This window comes from Somniosus microcephalus, chromosome 4 (genome assembly GCF_052327205.1).
Source record: "Somniosus microcephalus isolate GS21.2 chromosome 4, FLI_Smic_1.0, whole genome shotgun sequence".
Classification (NCBI taxonomy): domain Eukaryota; kingdom Metazoa; phylum Chordata; class Chondrichthyes; order Squaliformes; family Somniosidae; genus Somniosus; species Somniosus microcephalus.
Window position 1 is genome coordinate 200,692,814 of NC_140990.1, and position 25,314 is coordinate 200,718,127.

The 25,314-nt window shown below is 47.4% G+C and overlaps 1 protein-coding gene across 4 annotated transcripts in view; it reads left to right on the top strand.

Annotated features, from left to right (window-relative positions):
* The window catches only part of LOC147120130 (melanophilin-like), a 278,087-nt gene that overhangs the window by 115,255 nt on the left and 137,518 nt on the right, over positions 1–25,314 (top strand). For all 4 annotated transcript variants that reach the window (XM_085985695.1, XM_085985693.1, XM_085985694.1 and 1 more), the window contains 3 exons: positions 452–537; positions 12,295–12,423; positions 16,313–16,514. In XM_085985695.1, the coding sequence (XP_085841821.1) occupies positions 452–537; positions 12,295–12,423; positions 16,313–16,514 (417 nt within the window). The remainder of the gene's footprint in view (positions 1–451; positions 538–12,294; positions 12,424–16,312; positions 16,515–25,314) is intronic.

Consider the following 25,314-nt stretch of genomic DNA (forward strand, 5'->3'; position numbering starts at 1 on the left):
CTGCTGCAGCTCCTGATATCCTGTCAGCTCCCACAGTCTGTTAGCCAACATGTGGCTGCTTCATTTGTTTAAGTGGGAGAGACTCAATTGACCAAATATCTCCTAAATTAAAAAGGCACCCCACTGTCAACAACAAGAGCAGGAATTGTTTTAATTCCTCACACTCACTAATTAAGCATGGAGTTGGTTAATACCAGTTTGTGTCGAGCAGTCACACTTGCTTCCTGTTTCTTGGCCCAAGCGTGTGCTTTCTGATTTGGTGTGCGTGTTGGGGCGAGGGCAGCGCGGAATTAAACCGTAAGTGGAATTGACGTTCTATATCCTTCTCCTAAAGTGCACAACATTACGTGACCCTAGAACACACAGCTTTGTAGGGTGTTGAGATTTCGCAGTCAGGTACCATTTGCAGCATTAATGATGTGTTTTTCTCTTCTGTTTTTCCTTCCTGCAGGTGAATACAATCCTCAGACGACTGAAGGGCTCATTGAAGAGGATGAAGATACTTTAGATAGCTCAGAGGCTCAGCGCTATAGTGTAGTAATGTCCCTTTTCCTTTTTGCTTTTTGAAAATGTCAATCATTTGTGCAGTAAGATTTTACTTCAAACACGGTACTGCGTTTTCAAAGAACTTCTTTAATCCTGGCGGTAATTTGGTAATTGCATTTATTACTCGAGATGTATGCTAACATCCACCAAGTACAACTAGATCTATAAATATACACTATACTGTTGAACCCAGTTGCATTAATGGAGATGGAATCTTAATTGAAGCTAAATGTAGATCTCAAAAGACATCTATACAAAAGACAGATCCCGTGGAGGGTTTTGGCAAGAAAATTAAACTATGGGCTGCATTTTGAAAGTTTAATTAGCATTGGTTTTAACTAAACACCCTGGCAACAGAATTCGGCTCTGTAGCGCTCCTTGTTTGGGTGCTACAGGTGCAGATTCGAGTGCAAAATGGTGTCTGCAGCGCACACGCACACATCTGGTGCAGGCCGCGCTGAACGCCATCTTGGGCAGGTCGTTTGCATGGGCACAGGGAGCGTGCACCTGAAGTATGCAGAGTAGACTGATCGTGATGTCAATTAGCGTGTAACACTGATTTGACGCTAGCGCTGCCATTTTGGAGCTCAGCACTCCAGCTAACGCCCTCTCAAAAACACGCACAGCTGAACACAGGAAGGACCCCCCACCAGCGCTATTTAAAGGGATCATCACCAAATTGCAAGCTTGTTTGTAGAAGTGTTTGGTGGTTTGTACGGTTATTTCAAGTTGCTAAAGTCTACAGGGAATGGTGTGGCAGGTGCTGAAGGACTTTGTCCTGACTTCAAGGATTCTGCACAGACCACTTGCTCTCAGACATGGGTCCAGTAGTAGGCATTCCACTTGGCCTACAGCATGACAGGGAGAATGAGCAGAGGCAACACAGAGCACGACAAGCTGGCAACAACAACAACAACTTGTATTTATATAGTGCCTTTAATGTAGTAAAATGTCCCAAGGCGCTGCACAAGAGTATTATAAGACAAAAACATTTGATACTGAGCCACATAAGGAGAAATTAGGGCAGATGACCAAAGGCTTGGTCAAAGAGGTAGGTTTTAAGGAGGAAAGAGAGGTAGTGAGGCGGAGAGGTTTAGGCAGGGATTTCCAGAGCTTAGGGCCTAGGCAACAGAAGGCACGGCCACCAAAGGTTGAGCAATTATAATCAGGGATGCTCAAGAGGGCAGAATTAGAGAAGTGCAGATATCTCGGGGGGCTGTGGGGTTGGTGGAGACTACAGAGACAGGGAGGGGCGAGGCCATTAATGGATTTGAAAACAAGGATGAGAATTTTGAAATCGAGGCGTTGCTTAACCGGGAGCCAATGTAGGTCAGCGTGCACAGGGGTGATGGGTGAACGGGACTTGGTGCGAGTTAGGACATGGGCAGGCAAGTTTTGGATGACCTCAAGTTTACATAGGGTAGAACGTGGGAGGCCAGCTAGGAGTGCGTCAGAACAGTCAAGTCTAGAGGTAACAAAGGCATGGATGAGGGTTTCAGCAGCAGATGAGCTGAAACATAGAAAAATAGGAGCAAGAGCAGGCGATTCGGCCCTTCGAGCCTGCTCCGCCATTCAATATGATCATGGCTGATTCTCTTATCTCAATACCATATTCCCGCTCTCTCCCCATACCTCTTGATGCCTTTTGTGTCTAGAAATCTATCTATCTCCTTCTTAAATATATTCAATGACTTGTCCTCCACAGCCTTCTGTAGTAGAGAATTCCACAGGTTCACCACCCTCTGAGTGAAGAAATTTCTCCTCATCTCAGTCCTAAATGTCCTACCCCATATCCTGAGAATGTGACCCCTCGTTCTAGAACCCCCAGCCAGGGGAAACATCCTCCCTGCATCCAGTCTGTCTAGTCCTATCAGAATTGTATACGTTTCAATGAGATCCCCTCTCATTCTTTTAAACCCTAGTGAATACAGGCCTAGTCGACCCAAGCTCTCTTCATACGACAGCCCTGCCATCCCAGGAATCAGTCTGATGAACCTTCGCTGCACTCCCTCTGTCATAAATCGCAACTTCTACAAGAAGTAACTCAGGAAGTACTACTGAGCGGCCAGCTGAGGGCGCCGCCCGAGGAGTATAAATACTCGGGCATGGGCCCACCTTGGCCAGAGACAGTCTGGAAACAGGAAGTTAGTGACTACTAACTAGACCTCCATGTTTTGTTACAAGTCGATTAAAGCCTTGCTTTATGTACAACCAAGTGCGTAGTGAGTCTTTATTACGTCACCCTCTATGGCAAGTATATCCTTTCTTAGGTAAGGAGATCAAAACTGCACACAGTATTCCAGTGTGGTCTCACCAAGGCCCTGTATAACTGTAGTAAGACATCCTTGCTCCTGTACTCAAATCCTCTTGCAATGAAGGCCAACATACCATTTGCCTTCCTAACTGCTCGCTGCACCTGCATGTTTGCTTTCAGTGACTGGTGTACAAGGACACCCAGGTCCCTTTGTACATCAACATTTCCCAAATCTATCACCATTTAAATAATACTCTGCCTTTCTGTTTTTCCTACCGAAGTGGATAACTTCACATTTATCCACGTTATACTGCATCTGCCATGTATTTGCCCACTCACTCAACATGTCTAAATCGTCTTGAAGCCTCTTTGCATCCTCCTCACAACTCACTATCCCACCTAGTTTCGTGTCATCAGCAAACTTGGAAATAGTACATTTGGTTCCCTCATCCAAATCATTGATATATATTGTGAAAAGCTGGGGCCCAAGCACTGATCCCTGCGGTACCCCACTAGTCACCGCCTGCCACCCTGAAAAAGACCCATTTATTCCTACTCTGTTTCCTGTCTGTTAACCAATTTTTAATCCATGCCAGTATATTACCCCCAATCCCATGTGCTTTAATTTTGCACACTAACCTCTTATGTGGGACTTTATCAAAGGCCCTCTGAAAATCCAAATACACCACATCCACTGGTTCTCTCTTATCTATTCTACCAGTTACATCCTCAAAAAACTCCAGTAGGTTTGTCAAACATGATTTCCCTTTCATAAATCCATCTTGACTTTGTCTAATCCTGTTGATATTTTCTAAGTGTCCTGTTATCACATCCTTTATAATAGACTCTAGCATTTTCCCTACTATTGATGTTAGGCTAACCGGTCTATAGTTCCCTGTTTTCTCTCTCCTTTTTTAAATAGTGGGGTTACATTTGCCACCCTCCAATCAGCAGGAACTGTTCCATAACCTATAGAATTTTGGAAGATGACAACCAATGCATCTACTATTCCCATGGCTACCTCTTTTATTACTCTGGGATGCAGATTATCAGGCCCTGGGGATTTATCGGCTTTCAGTCTCATTAATTTCTCCAGCACTATTTGTTTACTAATACTAATTTCCTTTAATTCCTCCTTCTCACTAGACCCTTGGTTCCATAGCATTTCTGGAAAGTTACTTGTGTCCTCTTCCATGAAGACAGAACCAAAGTATTTGTTTAATTGCTCTGTCATTTCCTTGTTCCCAATTATAAATTCTCCCATTTCTGACTGTAAGGGACCTACATTTGTATTCACTAATCTTTTTCTTTTTACATACTTGCAGAAGCTTTTACAATCCGCTTTTATGTTCCTAGCAAGTTTACTCTCATACTCTATTTTTCCCCTCTTAATCAATCTCTTGGTTCCTTTTTGCTGAACTCTAAACTTCTCCCAATCCTCAGGCTTGCTACTTTTTCTGGCAACTTTATATGACTCCTCTTTGGATCTAAAACTATCCTTAATTTCTTTTGTTAGCCATGGTTGGGCCACTTTTCCTTTTGTGTTTTTGCACCAGAAAGGAATGTATAACTGTTGCAATTCATGCATTTGTTCCTTAAATGTTATCCATTGCCTATCCACTGTCATGCCTTTTAACGAAGCTCCCCAATTTATCATAGCCGAGGCAAGGGCGGAGATAGGCGATGTTACGGAGGTGGAAATAGGGGGTCTTAGTTACGCCGTGGTTATGTGGTCGGAAGCTCATTTCAGGGTCAAATATGACACCAAGTTTGTGAACAGTGTGGTTCAGCCTCAGACAGATGTTAGGGAGAGGGATGGAGTCAGTGGCTAGGGAACGGAGTTTGTGGCGGGGACTGAAAACAATGGCTTCGGTCTTCCCAATATTTAATTGGAGAAAATTTCTGCTCATCCAGAACTGGATGTCGGGCAAGCAGTCTGACAATTTAGAGACTATGGAGGGGTTGAGAGACGTGGTGAGGTAGAGCTGGGTGTCGTCACCGTACGTGTGGAAACTGACGCTGTGTTTTTGGATGATGTCACCAAGGGGCAAAATATAGATGAGAAATAGGAGGGGGCCAAGGATAGATCCTTGGGGGACATCAGAGATAATGAGGCAGAGAGAGGACGGGGAGAACGGCTCTCAGCAAGCAGCCATACTCGCCCAGGGTGTTCAGGGAGCAATACTCCTACCTGAACTTCAGCGAGGAACAGTGTGTCAGACATCTGCGCTTCACCAAGGACGCCCTCACTGAAATCTGCCACCTGCTGCAGCCTTAGAGCAGGGTGAGGACCACTTTGCTAGTGGCTGTGAAGGTCATGGTGGCTATGAACTTTTATGCATCGAGCTCATTCCAGGCTGGAGCAGGAGATATTTGCAACATCTCCCAGTTTGCCATTGTCTGTTGCATAAGGGAGGTAACTGAGGCTCTGTGTCCCAAGAGAGCTGAATACATTTCCTTCTCTCTGACCAGAGCGCTGCAGGCAGAGCGAGCACGCGGCTTTGCTGGGATTGCAGGCTTCCCCATGGTGCAGGGTGCCATTGACTGCTCTGAGATATACCGCAACCAAAAGGGATTAAGGAGAGCCAACACTGATTGGTAAAAGGCAGATCGTGTTTGACTAATCTAATTGAATTTTTTGATGAAGTAACAGGGAGGATGGATGAAGGGAATGCAATGGTTGTTGTCTACATGGATTTTCGAAAGGCGTTTGACAAAGTACCACATAGAAGGCTGGTTAACAAAATTGAGGCTCATGGAATAGGTGGGTTAGTGGCAGCTTGGATAAGGAATTGGCTTAAGGACAGAAAACAGCAAGTTGTGGTAAATGGCTGTTTTTCAGACTGGAGGATGGTAGACAGTGGTGTTCCTCAAGGGTCAGTGCTGGGTCACTGCTTTTTTTGATATATATAAATGACCTGGATATTGGAATACAGAGTAGAATTTCTAAATTTGCTGATGATTCCAAACTTGGGGGTGTGGCAAACAGTGAGAATAATACCAATCGACTGCAACAGGACATAGAAAGGCTGGCAGAATGGGCAGTCAAGTGTCAGATGGAATTTAATACAGAGAAGTGTGAGGTGATGCATTTTGGCAGATGGAACAGGGAGAGACAATATACACTTAATGACACTGTTTTAAAGAGTGTGCAGGGACAGAGGGACCTGGGAGTTAATGTGCATAGGTCCCTCAAAGTGGCAGGACATATTGAGAGAGTGGTTAACAAAGCATATGGGATCTTGGGCTTCATAAATAGAGGTATTAAGTACAAAAGTAGAGAAGTTATGCTGAACCTTTATAAAGCGCTGGTTAGACCACAACTGGAGTATTGCATCCAGTTCTGGTCACCACACTTTAGGAAGGATGTGAAGGCCCTTGAGAGGATGCAGAATGAATTTACCAGAATGGTTCCGGGGATTGGGGATCTTAGCTACAAGGACAGGTTGGAGAAGCTGGATTTGTTTTCATTGGAGCAAAGGAGGTTGAGGGGTGATTTGATAGAGGTGTACAAGATTATGATGGGTTGGGATAGGCTAGACAGGGAAAGGCTGTTCCCACTAATTGATGGTACAAGGACTTGGGACGCAGATTTAAGGTTTTGGGCAAGAGATACAGAGGGGATGTAAGAAAAAAACTTTTTACGTAGCGAGTGGTGAGGACCTGGAACTCGCTGCCGATGGAAGTGGTGGAAGCGGACACACTCAATATTTTCAAGGGGAGACTGGATAGGGAAATAAACCTGCAGGGCCTCGGGGATATAGCGGGGGAATGGGACTGACTGGATTGCTCTACAGAGAGCCGGCACGGACTCGATGGGCCGAATAGCCTCCTTCTGTGCCGTTATGACGCAATGACTCTATGATTCCCGTCCCTCAATTTCCAGCTGGTGTGCGTCCATAGTCACCAAATCATGCAGGTCAATGCCCGGTATCCTGGCAGCAGTCATGTGATGCCTTCATTCTGCGGCAGTCCACTGTGCCATCTGCATTTAAGCCACCACGACAAACCAGAGGGTGGCTACTGGACTATCCGTTAAAAACATGGCTCAATACTCCGGTACGCAACCCACGCACACGTGGGCAGCATTCACACAACGAAAGCCAGGCTGCCACACGAAACATCATTGAGCATGGTGAAGCAACCTCTCCGTTGCCTGGACCACTCGGAGGAGCCCTGCAGTACTTGGCAGAGCGGGTGTTGAGATTCGTGGTGGTCTGCTGCATGCTGCATAACCTTGCCATCATGAGAGCACAGCCCTTGCCACCAGCCATATGGCAACCAGCTGAGGAGGATCTCACATCTAAACTATCCTCTACGCGGAGTGTCAGTGTCTGAGCTGGTGGCTGCGTGTGTGAAATCGAGTTACGAGTCACTGCCTTCTTCCTCTTCCGGTTCTTGCTCCTCCACCACTGTCTGGCCAGGTTGCAGTTCTTGGGTATCTGAAAGGAGAAAGACACAAGGGTAGGGTTGTGGTGAGAGGAGTGGGGGGGGGGAAGCAAAAGGTGCATGCATACACCATCTGCAGCTTGTAAATCAGAAGAGATTGTGGGATGAGGGAGAAGTGGGATGTGAGAAGGAGGATTAGGTATGATGATACTGTCATCTTCGATTATTTCAACCCTGCCGCTGGCCATGGGCTCAGCAATGGCCGCTCCAATAATCTTCAGCACTGTCTCCTCCATGAATGTTAGGTCATGCAGGCGTGCCTGTCCCCCTGCATGTATCCCCTGCTGCCTCTAGTTATGAGCCACCTTGTCCTGCAAGAGAGAGGGAAGTGTGTCAGTGAGTGTGGTGCAATGTGTTTGGGTGATGTGCCTGTCATGGTTGAATAGCTGGCAGTGTGTGCAAGCTGTGAGATATGGGTGCGAGGCTTGAAGCAGTGCTGTGTGTGTGAGGGTTGGGTGAAGCTATGAGTCCTGATAGATAGAGATTGTTGGTAGATGAGTGATGGGGTGTGGTACATTGAGCCCCAGTGTAGAGGCTAGTGGTGCAGTTGGTGGGATATGGCATTTGAAGATGAATTCACTGACCTTGCCCACTCATGTGAGGTCATTGTACTTCTTTCGGCACTGCATCCAGGTCCTCGGTGCTTGATTTCTGGCATTGACCACCAGGCTATCTGCTCCCACTGCCTTCTGAGAGTTTGTGTGGAGGGCCTCCTGGCCCCCCTGTGGATAGAGGACCTCTCTTATCCTGTCTACCTCCTGCACCAAGGCCTCCAGTGCAACATCTCAGAACTTCGGAGCATGCTCTCTGCCCTGTTGTGCCATTATTCAGTGTTCTTCCTGCTCACACTCTCTTCCCCAGCCACATCCAGCACCCGCTCCAGCCAGAATGCACCTCCCCTTTTAAGTGGTGCAGGCCAGCTTTAAGTGGTGCAGGCTAGCTTTAAGTGGTGCAAACCTCACACGAACTTGGGCCCCCTGCTGAGGTGCTGAGCAACTGAACAACGTGTTTAGCACTTCCGCACCGCTGCAAACATTTTACTTAGCAGGCAGCATAAGTTTTGTGTGCTGCCTGCATCAGACTCAATGGGTGCGGGCTAATCACGCATCATGCTACCTGCGCCCATTTTCAGGGGCTATCGAATTTAGCCTCCCTGGTGCTCCACTGTACATTGAAAGGAAAATTTGCAGTTTTATAGCCTACTGGGCTAGAAAATACTTATTACAGATTCTACTGTCCCAATCTCGCTGTATCTGGTTTGTATTGCGAGCTTAATTTTTCCACTATCTATATTTGGTTTGGGTTAATAACTCCTTTTCCAAATCTCTGTATCTAATTTGTATTACCTGCTCCATTTTCCCAATCACTATATCTAGTTTGTTTACTATGTCCATATTCCCAATATCCATATCCAGTTTTTATTAGTAACTCCATTTTCCCAATCTCTGTCTGGTTTGCATAATAACTCTATTTCCTGATCTCTGTATCTGTTACTAGCTCCATTTTCCTAATCTCTATATGTGGTTTTTATCGCTTGCTCACTTTTTCCAATCTCTATATCTAGTTTGCTTTTCTAACTCCATTTTCCTAATCACTGTATCTGGCTTGTATGCTAATTGAAATTTCCAATCTCTGAATTACTACTATCAGGTGCCTTGTGTGAGAGAGCATCAAATGGAGGCCAGATGCCACCCACAGGAAGATAGTCATCCAGCGTCATTCTCAGACTCAATTGTAGGAGGCGATGAGGAAGTAACTTGCAGAGAAAGAAGACTTTTTACCCTCAGCAAAATGTATATAAAATGTTTAGTTTTTCCTAACCGGAGCCGCACCCGACTGGAGTGAATATTGGCAATTCAAGCCTGCGCTGCATATGATAGTCCAGTCATTCATTTAAATAGTCAGAACAATGTGTGCACCATGTATCCGAATTCCAGATTTATAGTCCCAGTGGATGAGGCTCCGTACCAGAAGTATAAAATCAGAAATTTGCCTCTTACATCTCCAACTTGCTCAGTTCCCCCAAAAGTGCTCAAATTTTCAGCCTGAACTCTGGAATTCTTCCCTGAATCCCTTTGCTTTTCCACCTCTCTTTCCACTTACAAAAACCTCCTTGAAACTCCTCTCTTCAACAGCGACTTTGGTCACCTCCTGTAAGTTCTCTCTCATATTCTGCTTGATGCTCTCCGACTTCCTATCAAATACCTTGGGATGTTTGTTAACTTGAGAGGCACTTTTTAAATTTGAGTTGCCTGGGCAACACAGCAATGCTGCATGATGGCTAAGATTCAGGAGAAATTCAATAGGGTTTTGCACTCCTGATCACTGTGCAGTAACCTCCTCTGGAAACAGCATTCATGTGGCCATTGCCTGTGCCTTTGTTGGTTCATCCTAAACAGAGTGGAGAACCCGTCCTTACCTGGCTGTCAGCTTACCAATCTTGGCAGACCACACTTCCACTTAGCTTCCTCCCCTTAACTGCATAATCTTACAGGGGATTGCACTGAAATAGGGACGGCCAATTGCCAGTGTAAACTCGGTTAGTGTTTTAATGCTATGATCCATCAGAGGATGTAATGACTAGCTTTAAATCATAGAATCAAACAGCACTGAGGTCATTCGGCCCATCGTGTCTGTGCCAGCTCTCCGAAAAGGTTATCCAATTAGTCCCACTTGCCTGCTCTTAAGATGGAGAGTGAGATAGTTGACTTAGAGACTAGGGTCCTGAATTTAAATAAAGGAAACTACAATGGTATGAGGTGCGAGTTGGGTAGGATTGATTGGGGAATGTCACTCAAAGGGTTGACGGTGGATGGACAATGGCAAACATTCAAAGATCGCATGGATGAACTACAGAAATTGTTCATCCCAGTTTGGCATAAAAATAAAACAAAAAAGGTGACTCAACCGTGGCTAACAAGGGAAATTAGGGATAGCATAAGATCCAAGGAGAAGACATATAAATTGGCCAGAAAAAGCAGTAAACCTGAGGATTGGGAGCAGTTTAGGATTCAACAAAGGAGGACAAAGGGATTAATTAAGAGGGGGAAAATAGAGTATGAGAGTAAGCTTGCAGGGAACATAAAAACTGACTGTAAAAGCTTTTATAGATAAGTGAAGAGAAAAAGATTGGTGAAGTCAAGCATAGGTCCCTTGCAGTCAGAATCAGGGGAATTTATAATGGGGAACAAAGAAATGGCAAACCAATTAAATACATACTTTGGTTCTGTCTTCACAAAGGAGGACACAAATAACCTCCCAAAGATGTCGGGGAACATAGGGTCTAATGAAAGGGAGGAACTGATAGAAATCAGTATATGTAGGGAAATGGTGTTAGGGAAATTGATGGGATTGCGGGCCGATAAATCCCCAGGGCCTGATAATCTACATCCTAGGGTACTTAAGGAAGTGGCCCTAGAAATAGTAGATGCATTGCTGGTCATCTTCCAAAATTCGATAGACTCTGGAACAGTACCCATGGATTGGCGGGTAGCTAATGTTACCCAACTGTTCAAAAAGGGTGGTAGAGAGAAAACGGGGAATTACAGACCAGTAAACTTGACATCGGTAGTGGGGAAAATGCTAGAGTCCATTATAAAGGATGTAATAGCAGAGCACTTGGAAAAAAGTGACCGGATCGGACAAAGTCAACATGGATTTACAAAAGATAAATCATGCTTGACTAATCTACTGGAATTTTTTGAGGATGTAACTGGTAAAGTAGATAAGGGAGAACCAGTGGATGTGGTGTATTTGGATTTTCAAAAGGCTTTCGATAAGGTCCCACATAAGAGATTAGCGTGTAAAATTAAGGCACATGGGATTGGGGGCAAGGTATTGACTTGGATAGAGAACTGGTTGGCAGACAGAAAGCAAAGAGTTGGAATAAACGGCTCTTTTTCCGAGTGGCAGGCAGTGACTAGTGGGGTACCGCAGGGATCGGTCCTTGGACCCCAGCTATTCATAATATATATTAATGATCTGGACGAGGGAACTGATGTAATATCTCCAAGTTTGCAGATGACACAAAGCTGGGTGGGCATGTGTGCTGTGAGGAGGATGCCGAGAAACTCCAGTATGATTTGGACAGGTTGGGTGATTGGGCAGAAGCATGGCAGATGCAATATAACATGGATAAATGCGAGGTTATCCATTTTGGTGTCAAAAACAGGAAGGCAGATTATTATCTGAATAGCAATAGATTGGGAGAAGGGGAAGTGCAATGAGACATGGGCGTCCTTGTGCACCAGTCGCTGAAAGTAAGCATGCAGGTGCAGCAGGCGGTTAAGAAGGCAAATGGTATGTTGGCCTTCGTAGCGAGAGGTTTGAGTGCAGGAACAAGGATATCTTGCGGCAGTTGTACAGGGCCTTGGTGAGACCACATCTTGAGTATTGTGTGCAGTTTTGGTCACCTTATCTGAGGAAGGATGTCCTTGCCATGGAAGGAGTGCAGCGAAGATTCACCAGGCTGATACCTGGGATAGCAGGAATGACGTATGAGGAGAGATTGGGTCGATTGGGCTTGTACTTGCTGGAGTTTAGAAGAATGAGAGGGGATCTCATCGAAACTTATAAAATTCTAACAGGACTAGACAGACTAGATGCAGGAAGGATGTTCCCGATGGTCAGGGAGTCCAGAACCAGGGGTCACAGTCTAAGGATAAGGGGTAAGCCATTTAGGACAGAGATGAGGAAGAATTTCTTCACCCAGAGAGTGGTGAACCTGTGGAATTCTCTACCAAAGAAGGCAGAAGCATATATTCAAGAAGGAGTTGGATATATTTCTTAAGGCTAAAGGGATCAAGGGATATGGAGAGAAGGCAGGAACAGGGTACTGAATTTGGATGATCAGCCATGATCTCATTGAATGGCGGAGCAGGCTCAAGGGGCCGAATGGTCTACTCCTGCTCCTATCTTCTATGTTTCTATATTTCTGTTTCCCCCTTAGCCCTGTTTAAAATGTGTTTTCTTTTAAAATATAACAAATATAGGAGTAATTTTGAATTGAGAAGTACTTGACACTTTTACTACCCTGTATTCCTCAGTTACGCAGAAACAAGCGTCTGCTTTCGGTGCATCCTATTGACTTTGATTTGGACTCGGAATACTCTGCCCAGTCTCGCCGTCAGTCTCTCCAGCTTCCTTCACCACTTTATGATGGGAATGGTTTTCAGGTAATGCCCACAACTCTTCAGCTACACTGGAGCCTTATTATTTGCCCTATTTCAAGGCTGTCGCAACAGACAAATGCACTGCATAGTAGGCTGCTGCTGTGCAGACCAGGGAGTTGCTGGGTTCAGTTCCTGGCCGGTGCTGAATTAGCTGATCTCGGGTGGGGATGATGGTAAGGAGCTCTACAATTAGCCTTGGTGTTCCTGGACTAGAATCATAGAATCTTACAGCACAGAAGGAGGCCATTCAGCCCGTCATGACTGTGCCAGCTCTTTGAAAGAGCTATCCAGTTATTCTCACTCCCCTGCTCTTTCCCCATAGCCCTGTAAATTTTACCTTTTCAAGTATATTTCCAGTTACCATTTGAAAATTCCTTTTGAATCTGCTTCCACCACCCTTTCAGGCAGTGAATTTTAGATCATAAATAATTCACTGCATAAAAAAAAATCTCATCTCCCCTCTGGTTATTTTGCCAATTATCTTAAATCTCTATCCTCTGGTTACCAACCCGCCTGTTACTGACTAGGGAGAAGAAAATCAGTTGGGTTCCTGTTCCTGATTTCTTATCCATTCGTTCCTGCTGAAAAATGCTTATGTGTTGGACAAGATTAGGCTTGGCTGTGATGCCTCCCCACATTCAATCAGCCTCCTGACAACTGGGTTCTAATATGAAGAATGAACCTTTAAGCAAAGTACCAGAGAGTGGCTGAAACGTGTGCATCTGAACCCCAGCATAAGTCAGTACCTTCAGAGGAGGAGCAGAGAGTGAGAATAAACCCCAAATTGGTCTGTAGCCTCAGTATACCATGTAATGTGTTTACACATTAAACCCTGGATAATCTTAAATTTTTCAAATGTCTTATATTTTTGTACTGGTGCAGAAAAATATCAACAGTTTCCAGAGTTAATTGAGGACATGTTGGTGGAATAACTGAGGCAAATTTATTCCCTTTTTAAAATGCATGAAAACAGTAGACAAAAATATGACAGTAATGAAGTCATTCAAAACATTCTAAAACACTTTACACATGACTGCACTTGCATGTTTCAAGCCAGCATTTAGACAGACCAAGCTTTTTTTTAATGTAATTTTTCCTGTGGGAAACTTTGTTCTTATTGGTGTGATGGATATTGACACTGGGGATTGGTATATTTTCCCACTTCAGGCACCCAGTGTCAGCACTGAGCAGTCCCAGCTTGGTTTAGAAAGAGAGCCAAGCTCCCTCCACTCTATGTCAACAAGACATCAGAAGACCATTCTTTCTAAACCAAATGTGAAATTGATCCATTTCTCACAACAGCAATCCTGGAAAATGTTGCAACTTTTGGTACCAGCCCCTGAGACCCATCTTATGTTCCCATTCTGTCTTTTCAAAGGAAAGTGCTTCCCTTCAATTTGCTCCAGTCCTTTCCCTCCAGAAGGCATTTACTTGTGCTGGGGTACGGTTCTACGTGCACTGACTGCCCTCCAATACCTTGCCCACCTGGCTGTTTTTTATCTGGTGGCCTGGACAGTGAACGGTGGCCGGCTATTTTTTTTCCATGAAGGACAGCACAGCTGAATGTGATTCTTATCACATTCAGAAATTTTTAAAAACCAGCGAAGGATGACTAAAAAAATAATAAAGAGAGAGAAGATGAATTATGAGAGTAAACTGGCAAGAAACATTAAAACAGATAGTAAGAGCTTCTACAGGTATATAAAAAGGAAGAGGGTAGCTGAAGTAAATGTTAGTCCCTTAGAGGATGAGACTGGGAAATTAATAATGGGGAACGGGGAAATGGCAGAGACTCTGAACAAATATTTTGTATCTGTCTTCACTGTAGAAGACACTAACAACATCCCAATAATGGATAATCAAGGGGCCACAGGGAGTGGGGAACTAAAGACAATCACTATCACTAAGGAAATAGTACTTGGTAAAATAATGGGCCTAAAAGATGACAAGTCCCCTGGACCAGATGGCTGGCATCCCAGGGTCTTAAAAGAAGTGGCTGCAGAGATAGTGGATGCATTGGTTGCAATATACCAAAATTCCCTGGACTCTGGAGAGGTCCCAGCAGATTGGAAAACCACAAATGTAACACCCCTATTTAAGAAAGGAGGGAGACAGAAAGCAGGAAACTATAGACCAGTTAGCCTAACATCTGTCATTGGGAAAATGCTGGAGTCCTTCATTAAGGAAGCAGTAGCAGGGGGCATTTGGAAAATCATAATGCAGTCAAGCAGAGTCAGCATGGTTTTATGAAAGGGAAATCATGTTTAACAAATTTGCTGGAGTTCTTTGAGGAGGTAACGCGCAGGGTGGGCAAAGGTGAACCAGTGCATGTGGTGTATTTGGATTTCCAGAAGGCATTCGATAAGATGCCACATAAAAGATTACAGCATAAGATAAGAGCTCACGGAATTGGGGGTAATATATTAGCATGGATAGAGAATTGGCTAACAGAAAGCAGAGAGTTGGGATAAATGGGTCATTTTCGGTTGGCAAAAGGTAACTAGTGGGGTGCCACAGGGATCGGTGCTTGGGCCTCAACTATTTACAATTTACATTAATAACTTGGATGAAGGGACCGAGTGTAATGTAGCCAAGTTTGCGGATGATGCAAAGATGGGTAGGAAAGTAAGTTGTGCAGAGGACTCAAAGAACCTGCAAAGGGATATAGACAGGCTAAGTGAGTGGGCAAACAGTGGCAGATGGAGTATAATGTGGGAAACTGCGAGGTTATACACTTTGGCAGGAAAAATAAAAAAGCAAATTATTATTTAAATGGAGAGAGATTACAAAATGCTGCAGTTCAGAGGGACCTGGGGGTCCTTGTGCATGAAACACAAAATGTTAGCATGCAGGTACAGCAAGTAATCAAAAAGGCAAATGGAATGTTGGCCTTTATTTCAAAGGGGTTGGAGTATAAAAGCAGGGAAGTCCTGCTACAACTGTACAAGGTATTGGTGAGACCACACCTTGAGTACTGAGTACACTTTTGGTCTCATTTAAGGAAGGATATATTTACATTGGAGGCAGTTCAGAGACGATTCACTAGGTTAATTCCAGAGATGAGGGGATTGACTTATGAGGAAAGGTTGAGCAGGCTGGGCCTATACTCATTGGAATTTAGAAGAATGAGAGGTGATCTTATTGAAACATATAAGATACTGAGGGGGCTCGACAAGGTAGATGCACAGAGGATGTTTCCCCTCATGGGGAAATCTAGAACTCGGGGGCACAGTCTCAGAATAAAGGGTCGCCCTTTTAGAACTGAGATGAGGCGGAATTTCTTCTCTCAGAGGGTCGTAAATCTGTGTAATTCTCTGCCCCAGAGAGCTGTGGAGGCTGGGTCATTAAATACATTTAAGGTGGAGATAGACAGATTTTTGCAAGATAAGGGAGTGAAGGGTTATGGGGAGCGGGCAGGGAAGTGGCTTTGAGCCCAAGATCAGCCATGATCTTATTGAATGGCGGAGCAGGCTCGAGGGGCCAAGTGGCCTATTCCTGCTCCTATTTCTTATGTTCTTACCTGACATTGACACGTACACACTTTCCAGTGTGGATCAGGGAAATGGGATCACTAGCACGGACCATGGCTGATTTCTTCCATTCTCCAACTCATTGTTCCTGAGGACAATTATAGCACACTTACTGCCACCTTGGATATGACCAACTAAACCACTAGAGTCTCAGGATAGAGACTTCCCTGGTCTGTATGGCTCAGCTCCACACTGGGCTGTGCCCTTGGTAACTGAGCTATCGGGACAGTTCCTGTGTTTGTCTTTATTGGCATATTGAAGTCTGCAAAGCCATGTTTGTTGGAGTAACTTATGTGACAGTCCTCTCTTACTGTCGTCTTTGGCAGAGACCATTATTTTTCTTCATTTCCTTTTTCTTGCAGTCATTTTCCTTCACTGGCAATGGTGCGGCAGAAGAGCGTTCCAGGAGGGGGTCTTTGATTGGAGAAGCAGACCTTTCCTCAGTATTTCGGAGCATCCTGCAAGAGCGAGAACAGAACTTGATGCCAGAGCAAGAATATAGCACCGAAGTCCGACTAGAAATCAACGCAAGAAGGAAAAGCTCGGAAAAGTCTTCCAAAATTGGTATGTTTCTCTTGTCTTCACTTCAGATATGTTGCATGGTATGTAATGGACTCCTTTATACAAAGGTATATGGTATCTTGGGAAAACAGTAATGTTTGAATACCAAAACTTTTCTGAGGTGAAGCACTGAGTTAGCAGCTAGTCATTTCACCTTTGGGATCCACATCTAACTCCAGCTTGGAATGACAGAATGAAAGACTTTTATATATTCATTGTCTGGACAGAAGCATCACTGGAAAAGACGGCATTTATTCCTCAACCCTAGTTGCCCTTGAGAAGGGGTGATGAGCGTTCTTCTTGAACCACTGCAGTCCGTGTGGTGTAGGTGCTCCCACAGTGCTGTTAGGGAGGGAGTTCCAGGATTTTGACCCAGCGACTATAAAGGATCGGCGATATATGTCCCAAGACGGGATGGTGTGTGACTTGGAGAAGACCTTGGAGGTGATGGTGTTCCCATGCATCGGCTGCGCTTGTCCTTCTCCTGACTCCGCTGGCTGTAAGAGTTGTGCAGGAAATGAATAGGTTTGGCAACAGTTTCTTGCAGCTGTCTGTCTCCAGCACAGAAGTACCCATGATTCCAGCACGTTAGAAGTAAGGGGCAAATGTTATGATTTAGTACTCTTGGTGCAAAACAGCAATGGGAATTTCAGACATAGAGGTCAGCCTGCATGATTTGCAGCCTGTGTGATTTTCCATCCATTCATTGCAATGGATGTCACCCTCAGTTCTATACTCAGGCCACTAAATTATAAAATGTACCCCTAAATTGGTAGTTGCACTCAGAGCAGGAAATGTGTGGAAAATGGAACTGAGGGGTGCTCTTTTAAGGTTGAAATCAGCAAGTACATTATTGAGCAGTGTATAGGGATGCTGGCTATGAATCGAAGTTGTGCTGTACCTGACTTGAAAGTGTTTGATGCTGATATTGGGACCTCGTCCTTCTCTATCTCTATAACCTCCTCCAGCCCTACATCTCTCCGAGAACTCTGCATTCCTCCAACTTTGGGCTCTTGTCCATCCCCCACTTCCTTCATTCCCCTATTCGAGGTCATGCCTTCAGCAGTCGAGGCCCTGAGGTCAGGAATTCCCTCCCTAAACCTCTCTGCCTCTCCGCCTCTCTCCTCCTTTTAGACCCTCCTTAAAACCTACCTCTTAGAGCAAGCTTTTGATCACCTATCCTAATGTCTCCTTCTTTGGCTCGGTGCCAATTTTTTGTCTGACTATGCTCCTGTGAAGCACCTTGGGATGTTTTACTACGTTAAGAGCACTATATAAATGCAAGTTGTTGTTGTAGTAAAATGTTCTGTTTCTTAGTAGACCATAAAAGTTCACCAAATTTCACTGCATCATTTCAGAACCTTTAACAATAGAAAAAAGCTGTTTTGAAAATTGTGTGATAATTATCCTTGGTGGAGAAATTCGGTTGGCAGCACCTCCAATTAGCGCCTAAAGAGGCCGAGAAGTGGGGCGTTAGCCAATTTTCGGCCGGGCGCAGTGAACCCAGCGCCTCCTCCCATATTGAGTGGGCATTTTGCGCCGGCGCTAAACCTTAGCGCCCGCTCACGGGCGCAGGCAGATCATGACGTCATTTCAGTGTGCAACGCCTTTTGGGCGCCCCGGACCGGAAATTCAGTGTTGCGCCCCTCCGTTCCGCCTGGCGCTAATAAGGACGGCTTACCTGGAACGTTCCCCAGTCGCTCTCGGGCTGGGGGGGCACTCTTTAAAGGGGACTGCACTGGTATAAAAGCGGCAGCCATTTTGGGAGCACAACTTCCTCGAGACTTTCACAGAGTTGCTGAGCTGCACTCTGAGAGCCATTGCACCAGTGAGCCAGCGCTGGCCAGAGGAACTTCAGCCTTCTGACCATCACCTTGCTGCTGGTGAGTATTTACAACATTTACAATTTCTTGTGCGCTATTATTATGGGGGCTGCATTGGAGGGGAACGTCCTGCTGCTGAACCATCTGGAAAGGGCACAGAGGCGCAGGGAGAGAGGGGCAGGAATGGCCAGACGGAGGAGGGCCAACAGATGTTACCACACCAGACCTTACGCTGCCAGGGTTTTCCAACAGCAGTTCTCTTACTTGAACATGTCAGAGGAGCAGTGTCTTAGAAGGCTGCGCTTCAGAAAGGAGGTGGTGACTGAGCTGTGCCGCCTGCTTCAGCCAGATCTGCAGACTCAGATAAGGTGCAGGGCCTCTCTGTCGGTGGCTGTCAAGATGACTGTTGCCCTGAATTTCTATACGAGCGGCTCCTTTCAGGCCGCAACTGGGGACATCGCCAACATATCGCAGTTTGCGGTGCATTGCTGCATCCGTCAAGTAACAGATGCCCTATTTAAAAGGAGGTGGCAGTACATCTCCTTCCCTGTGACACTGGAGAAGCAGCGGGAACGCGCAGAGGGCTTCGCAGCAATAGCGGACTTCCCCATGGTGCAGGGCGCCATTGACTGCACACACGTGGCTTTGCGGGCGCCTGTTTTGAATCCGGAGGAGTTCCGGTTCCATTCCTTGAATGTTCAGCTGGTCTGTGACCACCGACAGCTGATCCTCGCAGTCAATGTGCAGTTCCCTGGCAGCAGCCACGACGCCTTCATCCTGCGCCAGACTTCAGTTGCAGACCTATTCGAGGCCCCGGCTCACCCAGGAGGCTGGCTTCTCGGTGACCAGGGCTATCCTCTGTGCCCATGGCTGATGACCCCGCTCCGTTCGCCCAGCACTCCTGCTGAAGAGCGCTTCAATGCGAGCCATCAGGTGACGAGGAACATTGTGGAGCACACAGTCGGTGTGCTGAGGCAGTGGTTCCGCTGTCTCGACCATTCCGGAGGCGCCTTGCAGTACTCACCAGAGTCGTCATCATCCTCCTCGAACTCCTCCTTGAACTCCTCCTCGAACTCCTCCTCCTCCTCGAACTCCTCCTCCTCCTCGAACTCCTCCTTGAACTCCTCCTCCTCGAACTCCTCCTTCTCGAACTCCTCCACCTCCTCCTCGAACTCCTCCTCGAACTCCTCCTCCTCGAACTCCTCCTCCTCCTCCTCGAACTCCTCCTCCTCGAACTACTCCTCCTCGAACTACTCCTCGAACTCCTCGAACAACTCCTCCTCCTCGAACTACTCCTCGAACTCCTCCTCCTCGAATTACTCCTCCTCGAAGTCCTCCTCCTCCTTGAACTCCTCCTCCTCGAAGTCCTGCGCACTTCTTGCCTGTGCTGCCCCGAAGTCTTGGACACTACTTGCCAGTGCCTCGATGGATTCAGGCATCCTTGCCACTGCAGCCATGAGCTCAGTGTGCCTGAGCCGAACCTGGGTGCTCATTTCTGCGAGGGAACACACCTCTTCTGCGCTCTGTGCAGCAGTACTCGCGGCCTGACTCGCCCTCCGGGGAGATGGCCCCCGAGCTTCCCTACCCCCCTTGCGTGCTGCAGCCCGCTGGTTCCTGGAACTGCTTCCTCCTCAGAGCATTCCCCCCCGCTCCCCTCCAGGGAAGTAGTCTCCCCAGTCTGCAGAGGGGCTGGCTCGCCTGAGGGTGGCAGGGATGGTCCAGCTTCCTCCTGCTCGTCGCCTCTGGAGGCAGTGGCAGCTTGAGGGCCCGGCTCCCGAGCTGGTGATGCAGCATCTGAAAGCAGGGAGGTTGAAGAGTGGCTTTAGCGAAATGACAGGGTGGCAGCAAGGGATGCATGAGTGCTTCAATGCTCTGACATGGGTCCAGAGTGAAAAAGCATGCTGGTGGGGGGAAGAAGTGGAAGGAGAGAGTTCAAAAAGGTGATGACCTTACCATCGCTGTGCACAATGGGGTCGGCAGCTCCAGTGGTGACAGGACCAGTCATCCGGCCTCCAACAAAATCTGGTGGACTCGTTCCTCCAGGTCCGTCAGTGTCTGCAGCTGAGGAGGGCCTCCTCCGGTGCGAAGCTGCTCCCTCCGGTTCCTGGCCAGCTTGGCCTGCAGGAGAAAGGACGGGAAGTGATGAAACATGCTGGCCTGAGCTGACATCACATGCCCCCATGGTAGAATAGCCCTTCCATTATGCATTGAGCTGACATCACATGCCCCCCATGGTAGAATAGCCCTTCCATTATGCATTGAGCTGAATGTGCGTGTGTGTTTCCAGAAAGGGCCATGGGTGCTGGCTGACAGATGGCCATTGCGGCTTCGCGCACCCTCTGGCCATAATGTCAGGTGCAGACGGAGGGATGGAGAAGATGGCGTAAAAGGCACTCACCCTAACGACCTGAGTGAGGTCGTTGAACTTCTTCCTGCATTGCACAGGAGTCCTGGCCACCACGCTGGTTGCAGTGACTCTTTGACAAACTTCCCTCCAAGCCCTGCGGTACTCGCTCTGATGAGGCCTCCTGCCATTGTCGGGATACAGCACAGCTCGCCGGCGCTCCACTTCGCCAACCAAAGCATCCAATGCCCCATCGGTAAAGCGCTCCGCTCTCTGCCTCACCCTCTCCATATGTTCAAAGTTTGGAACGCCACAGAAAGCACAGCGCCGATTTTGAGGCCTACAAGGCACAGAGTGTGGCTGCTGCTCCTAATTGACCCGCCCCTTTAAGAGCTGGCCGGCGCCAGCGTGTCTCGGGATAATCGATTAATGACAGCACCTGCGCTGCGCCCGGCCGCCGACATATTGAGTAGCGCCGCCGGGTTAGCGCCTTAAGACTCCCGTGCAGCGCCTGAATCAACGCCGCAATCACCTTTAGGGGCGCAGCAACCCAATATCGCGATAAGTTGCGCCTGGCGATAAAATTTGCGCAGCGCCAATTCTAGCGCCCCAAACGGGGCTATACCCAATTTTTCCCCCCTTATGTTTTAAAAGCCCTGGCAAAGTTATTGATCAGTCCACCAGATAACAGTTTCTGGGTCAAAATGCTGGAATATCCAACCAAAATCCATCATGGGAACACCTTCTCTTCTCTTCTTAGGCAGTCCCTCGGAACCGAGGATGACTTGCTTCCACACTAAAAATAAGTTCTCAGGTGACTGATGAGTCCAATGCAGGACCTACAGTCTTTGTCACAGGTGGGGCAGACGGTGGTTGAAGGGGCGGATGGGTGGGGTGCTTGGGTTGATGTGCGCTCCTTCCGCTGTTTGCACTTGGCTTCCGCTTCCTCCCAGCAAAGAGACTCGAGGTGTTCGGTGCCTCCCCGGATGCTTCTCCTCCATTTTGAGTGGTTTTGGGCCAGGGATTCCCAGGTGTCAGTGGGGATGTTGCACTTTTTCAAGGAGGCTTTGAGGGTGTCCTTGAAGCATTTCCTCTGCCCAGCTGGGGCTCTCTTGCCGTGTCGAAGCTCCGAGTAGCGCTTGTTTTGGGAGTCTCGTATCGGGCATGCGGAAGACGTGGCCCATCCATCAGAGCTGATCAAGCATGGTCAAAGCTTCAGTGCTCGGAATGTCGGCCTGAGCGAGAACACTGACGTTGGTGCGCCTATCCTGCCAATGGATTTGCAGGATCTTGCGGAGGCATACAGGAGGGCGGCTATCACTACTGCTCTGTAGACCATGAGCTTGGTGCTGGGTTTGAGGTCCTGGTCTTCAAACACTTCCTTCCTCAGGCGACCGAAGGCTGCACTGGCACACTGAAGGCGGTGTTGGACTTCGTCATCGACGTCTGCCCTTGTTGACAGTAGGCTCCCGAGGTATGGAAACTGGTCCATGTTGTCCAAGGCCTCGTCATGGATTTTGATAACCGGGGAGCAGTACTGTGTGGCGGGGGCAGGTTGGTAGAGGACCTTTGTCTTAAGGATATTTAGTGTAAGGCCCATGCTCTCGTACGCTTCGGTGAAGGTGTTGACGATGGTTTGGAGTTCGACCTCAGAGTGCGCGCAGACGCAAGTGTCGTCTGCATACTGTAATTCGATGATAGAGGATGGGACCACCTTGGATCTGGACTGGAGGCGACGGAGGTTAAACAGTTTCCTGTTTGTTCTGTAGATTAGCTCCACTCCAGCAGGGAGCTTCCTGAGGGTGAGATGGAGCATTGCAGCCAGGAAGATCGAGAAGAGCGATGGTGCGATGACACAGCCTTGCTTGACCCCGGTCTGTACGTGAATTGGGTCTCTGGTGGATCCTTTGGTCAGGATCATGGCTTGCATGTCGCCATGAAGCAGGCAGAGGATGGTGACAAATTTTTGAGGGCAGCCGAATTTGAGGAGGACACTCCATATTCCCTCACGATTGACGGCGTCGAAGGCCTTTGTGAGGTCAAAGAAGGCCATGTACAGCGGTTGGCGCTGTTCCCTACATTTCTCTTGTAGTTGACATGCGGTGATGATCATGTCCATTGTGCCCCTTAGTGGGCGGAATCCGCATTGCGACTTTGGGAGGAGCTCTTCAGCCACTGGGAGAAGGCGATTGAGGAGGATTCTTGCGATGACTTTCCCTGCGGCAGACAGCAGGGCGACTCCTCTGTAATTACCGCAATCGGATTTGTCACCTTTCTTGAAGATGGTCACAATTACGGTGTCTGAGATCCCCTGGCATGCTCTCCTCCTTCCAAATAAGAGAAATGAGTTCATGTATTCGCACCAATAGTGCTTCTCCGCCATGTTTTAGTGCCTCGGCGGGGATTCCATCTGCTCCTGAGGCCTTGTTGTTCTTCAGTCATCGGATGGCCTTTTCAACCTCATGCCGGGCTGGGGTTGTGCTGAGGTGGTCGTGGGTAGCATGCTGCAGGATGGAGTTGAGGACACTCGTGTTGAAGACAGAGTCTCAATTAAGGAGATCTTCAAAGTGCTCCTCTCAGCGGGCACTGACTGATGAGTACCTCTCCGTTCTTGGCCCGCAGTGGGGTAGGACCTTGGGTGCTTGGGCCGTAGATGGTCTTGACTGCGCTAAAGAATCCACGCACATCGTGGTTGTTGGCTAGCTGCTGGAGCTCCTGTGCTTTCTCCACTCACCATCTGTGCTTTAGATCGCACGTTTTTTGTTGGACCTCGGCCTTCAGGCATCTGTAGAGCTGCTTTCTTGCTCTCGAGTTCTGTTGCTGTTTCCAGATCAGGAATGCCTTGCGCTTGCGGCTTATTAGCTCCTGGATCAACTGGTCATTCTCATCGAACCAATCTTGGTGTTTCCTGGTCGAGTGACCGAGCGTCTCTTTACAGGTGCTGATTATGGAGGCCTTGAGTACAGACCAGGCGCTGTGGACACTCTGTGTCTCTGAATCACTAGGAGTCGTCAGGTTGGTTGTGAGGCGTAGGCTGAATAGGGCTTTCATAGCAGGGTCTTAGAGTGCTCCAGCGTTGATTTTCCTGAGGCATTGTTTCTGTTGCCGCCGCTGTTTTGGGGCTAAATTGATGGAGATGACAGACCAGATTAGGCGGTGGTCTGTCCAGCAGTCGTCAGCTCCTGTCATGGCGCGAATGATACGGACGTCCTTGTGGTCCCTCGCTCGGACGATGACATAGTCCAGCAGATGCCAGTGCTTGGAGCGAGGGTGTTGCCTTGAAGCCTTGTACTTGTCTCTGATGGAACAAGGTGTTGGTTGTAACAAGGCCATGTTCTAAGCATTTCGCCAGGAGGAGGGTACCGTTGGAGTTGGCTTTCCCTTCCCCCATCTCTGCTGATCACACCTCCCCAGAGGTCTGTGTCCTTTCCAACTCTGGCGTTAAAGTCGCCAAGGAGGATCAGCTTGTCGCCCGTTGGGACTCGGGACAGGGATTGTTCGAGGCTGGAGTAGAAGTCCTCTTTGGTCTCGTCTGTGGTTTCCAGTCTTGGGGCGTACGCACTGATGACCGTAGCGCACTGGGCTCGTCCTCGCTCCTGGGTCCCGACCTCGCCCCTGGGCCTCGACCTCGCTCCTAGGTCCCGACCTCCTTATAGTGTGTCTCTTTCTAGTGAGTGTGTCCCGTGGTGTCTCCTTCCAATGAGTGTGTCCCGCGGTGCATCTCCTTCTAGCGAGTGTGTCCCACGGTGTCTGCTTCCAGTGAGGAAGGAGACACCTTCATGGGAACACCATCCGCATAAAGACTGCAATGTTCAAGGAGAAGATGCACCACTACCTTATCAGGGCAACTAGAGATGTACGATAAATGCAGCCGTGCCCATGTAATCCCCATTCTTAGTAGTTAAATTGTGAGCATATTTTTGAAATTCAATGGGAATTTTTACCAGTCCATTAATGTCATTGAACAGGAAGGAAATCAGAATCGAAGAAAAACAGAAGCAGAAATGATTGGTGGGGGGGGGACCAATAACAATCTGATGAAAATAGCCAAAGTCAGAACAGGGGGGAAATTACACTTGTCACCTTTACCGAAAATGTTGGTGTGACTACATGATGAGTTTTGCTATCATGTCCACTGTTGTGTATGTACCTTTAAGGGAATAACTGGTCTCAGACTGCAGTACCGGCAGTGACCACCCCTGTATAAAAGGCCCTAGCAGGCTTCTGTAGTTTCAGTTTCCAGGTTGTCTCCATTCAGTAAAGACTTGTTATAATCAACTCCTGCAGTCCGTGTCTCAATTATAGACGGACTTAATATCCACGCCTCAACTTTTTCACTAAAATTATCAAAAGAGGAATTTCAATCCCACTGTTTTTGGCAAGCGGGGAGGAGAAATAGGTGCCGTACATCAGCATCTGTTTATAGCACAGGGCCTATTGACTTTAGGAATTTCAGAAACTTACTCATGAAAATGAATATAGAAAGGCAATTTCAAATCCATTCCTACTTTATTGAACTAGAAAATAAAAGAAGTGACTGGTTGAGGTATGAGACAGTGAATTTCTACCTTTTCCCTTAGTTTTCTCCCCATTTCTGCGAGCAGCACTGACTCATGTCAGGGATGGCAGCTGTTTG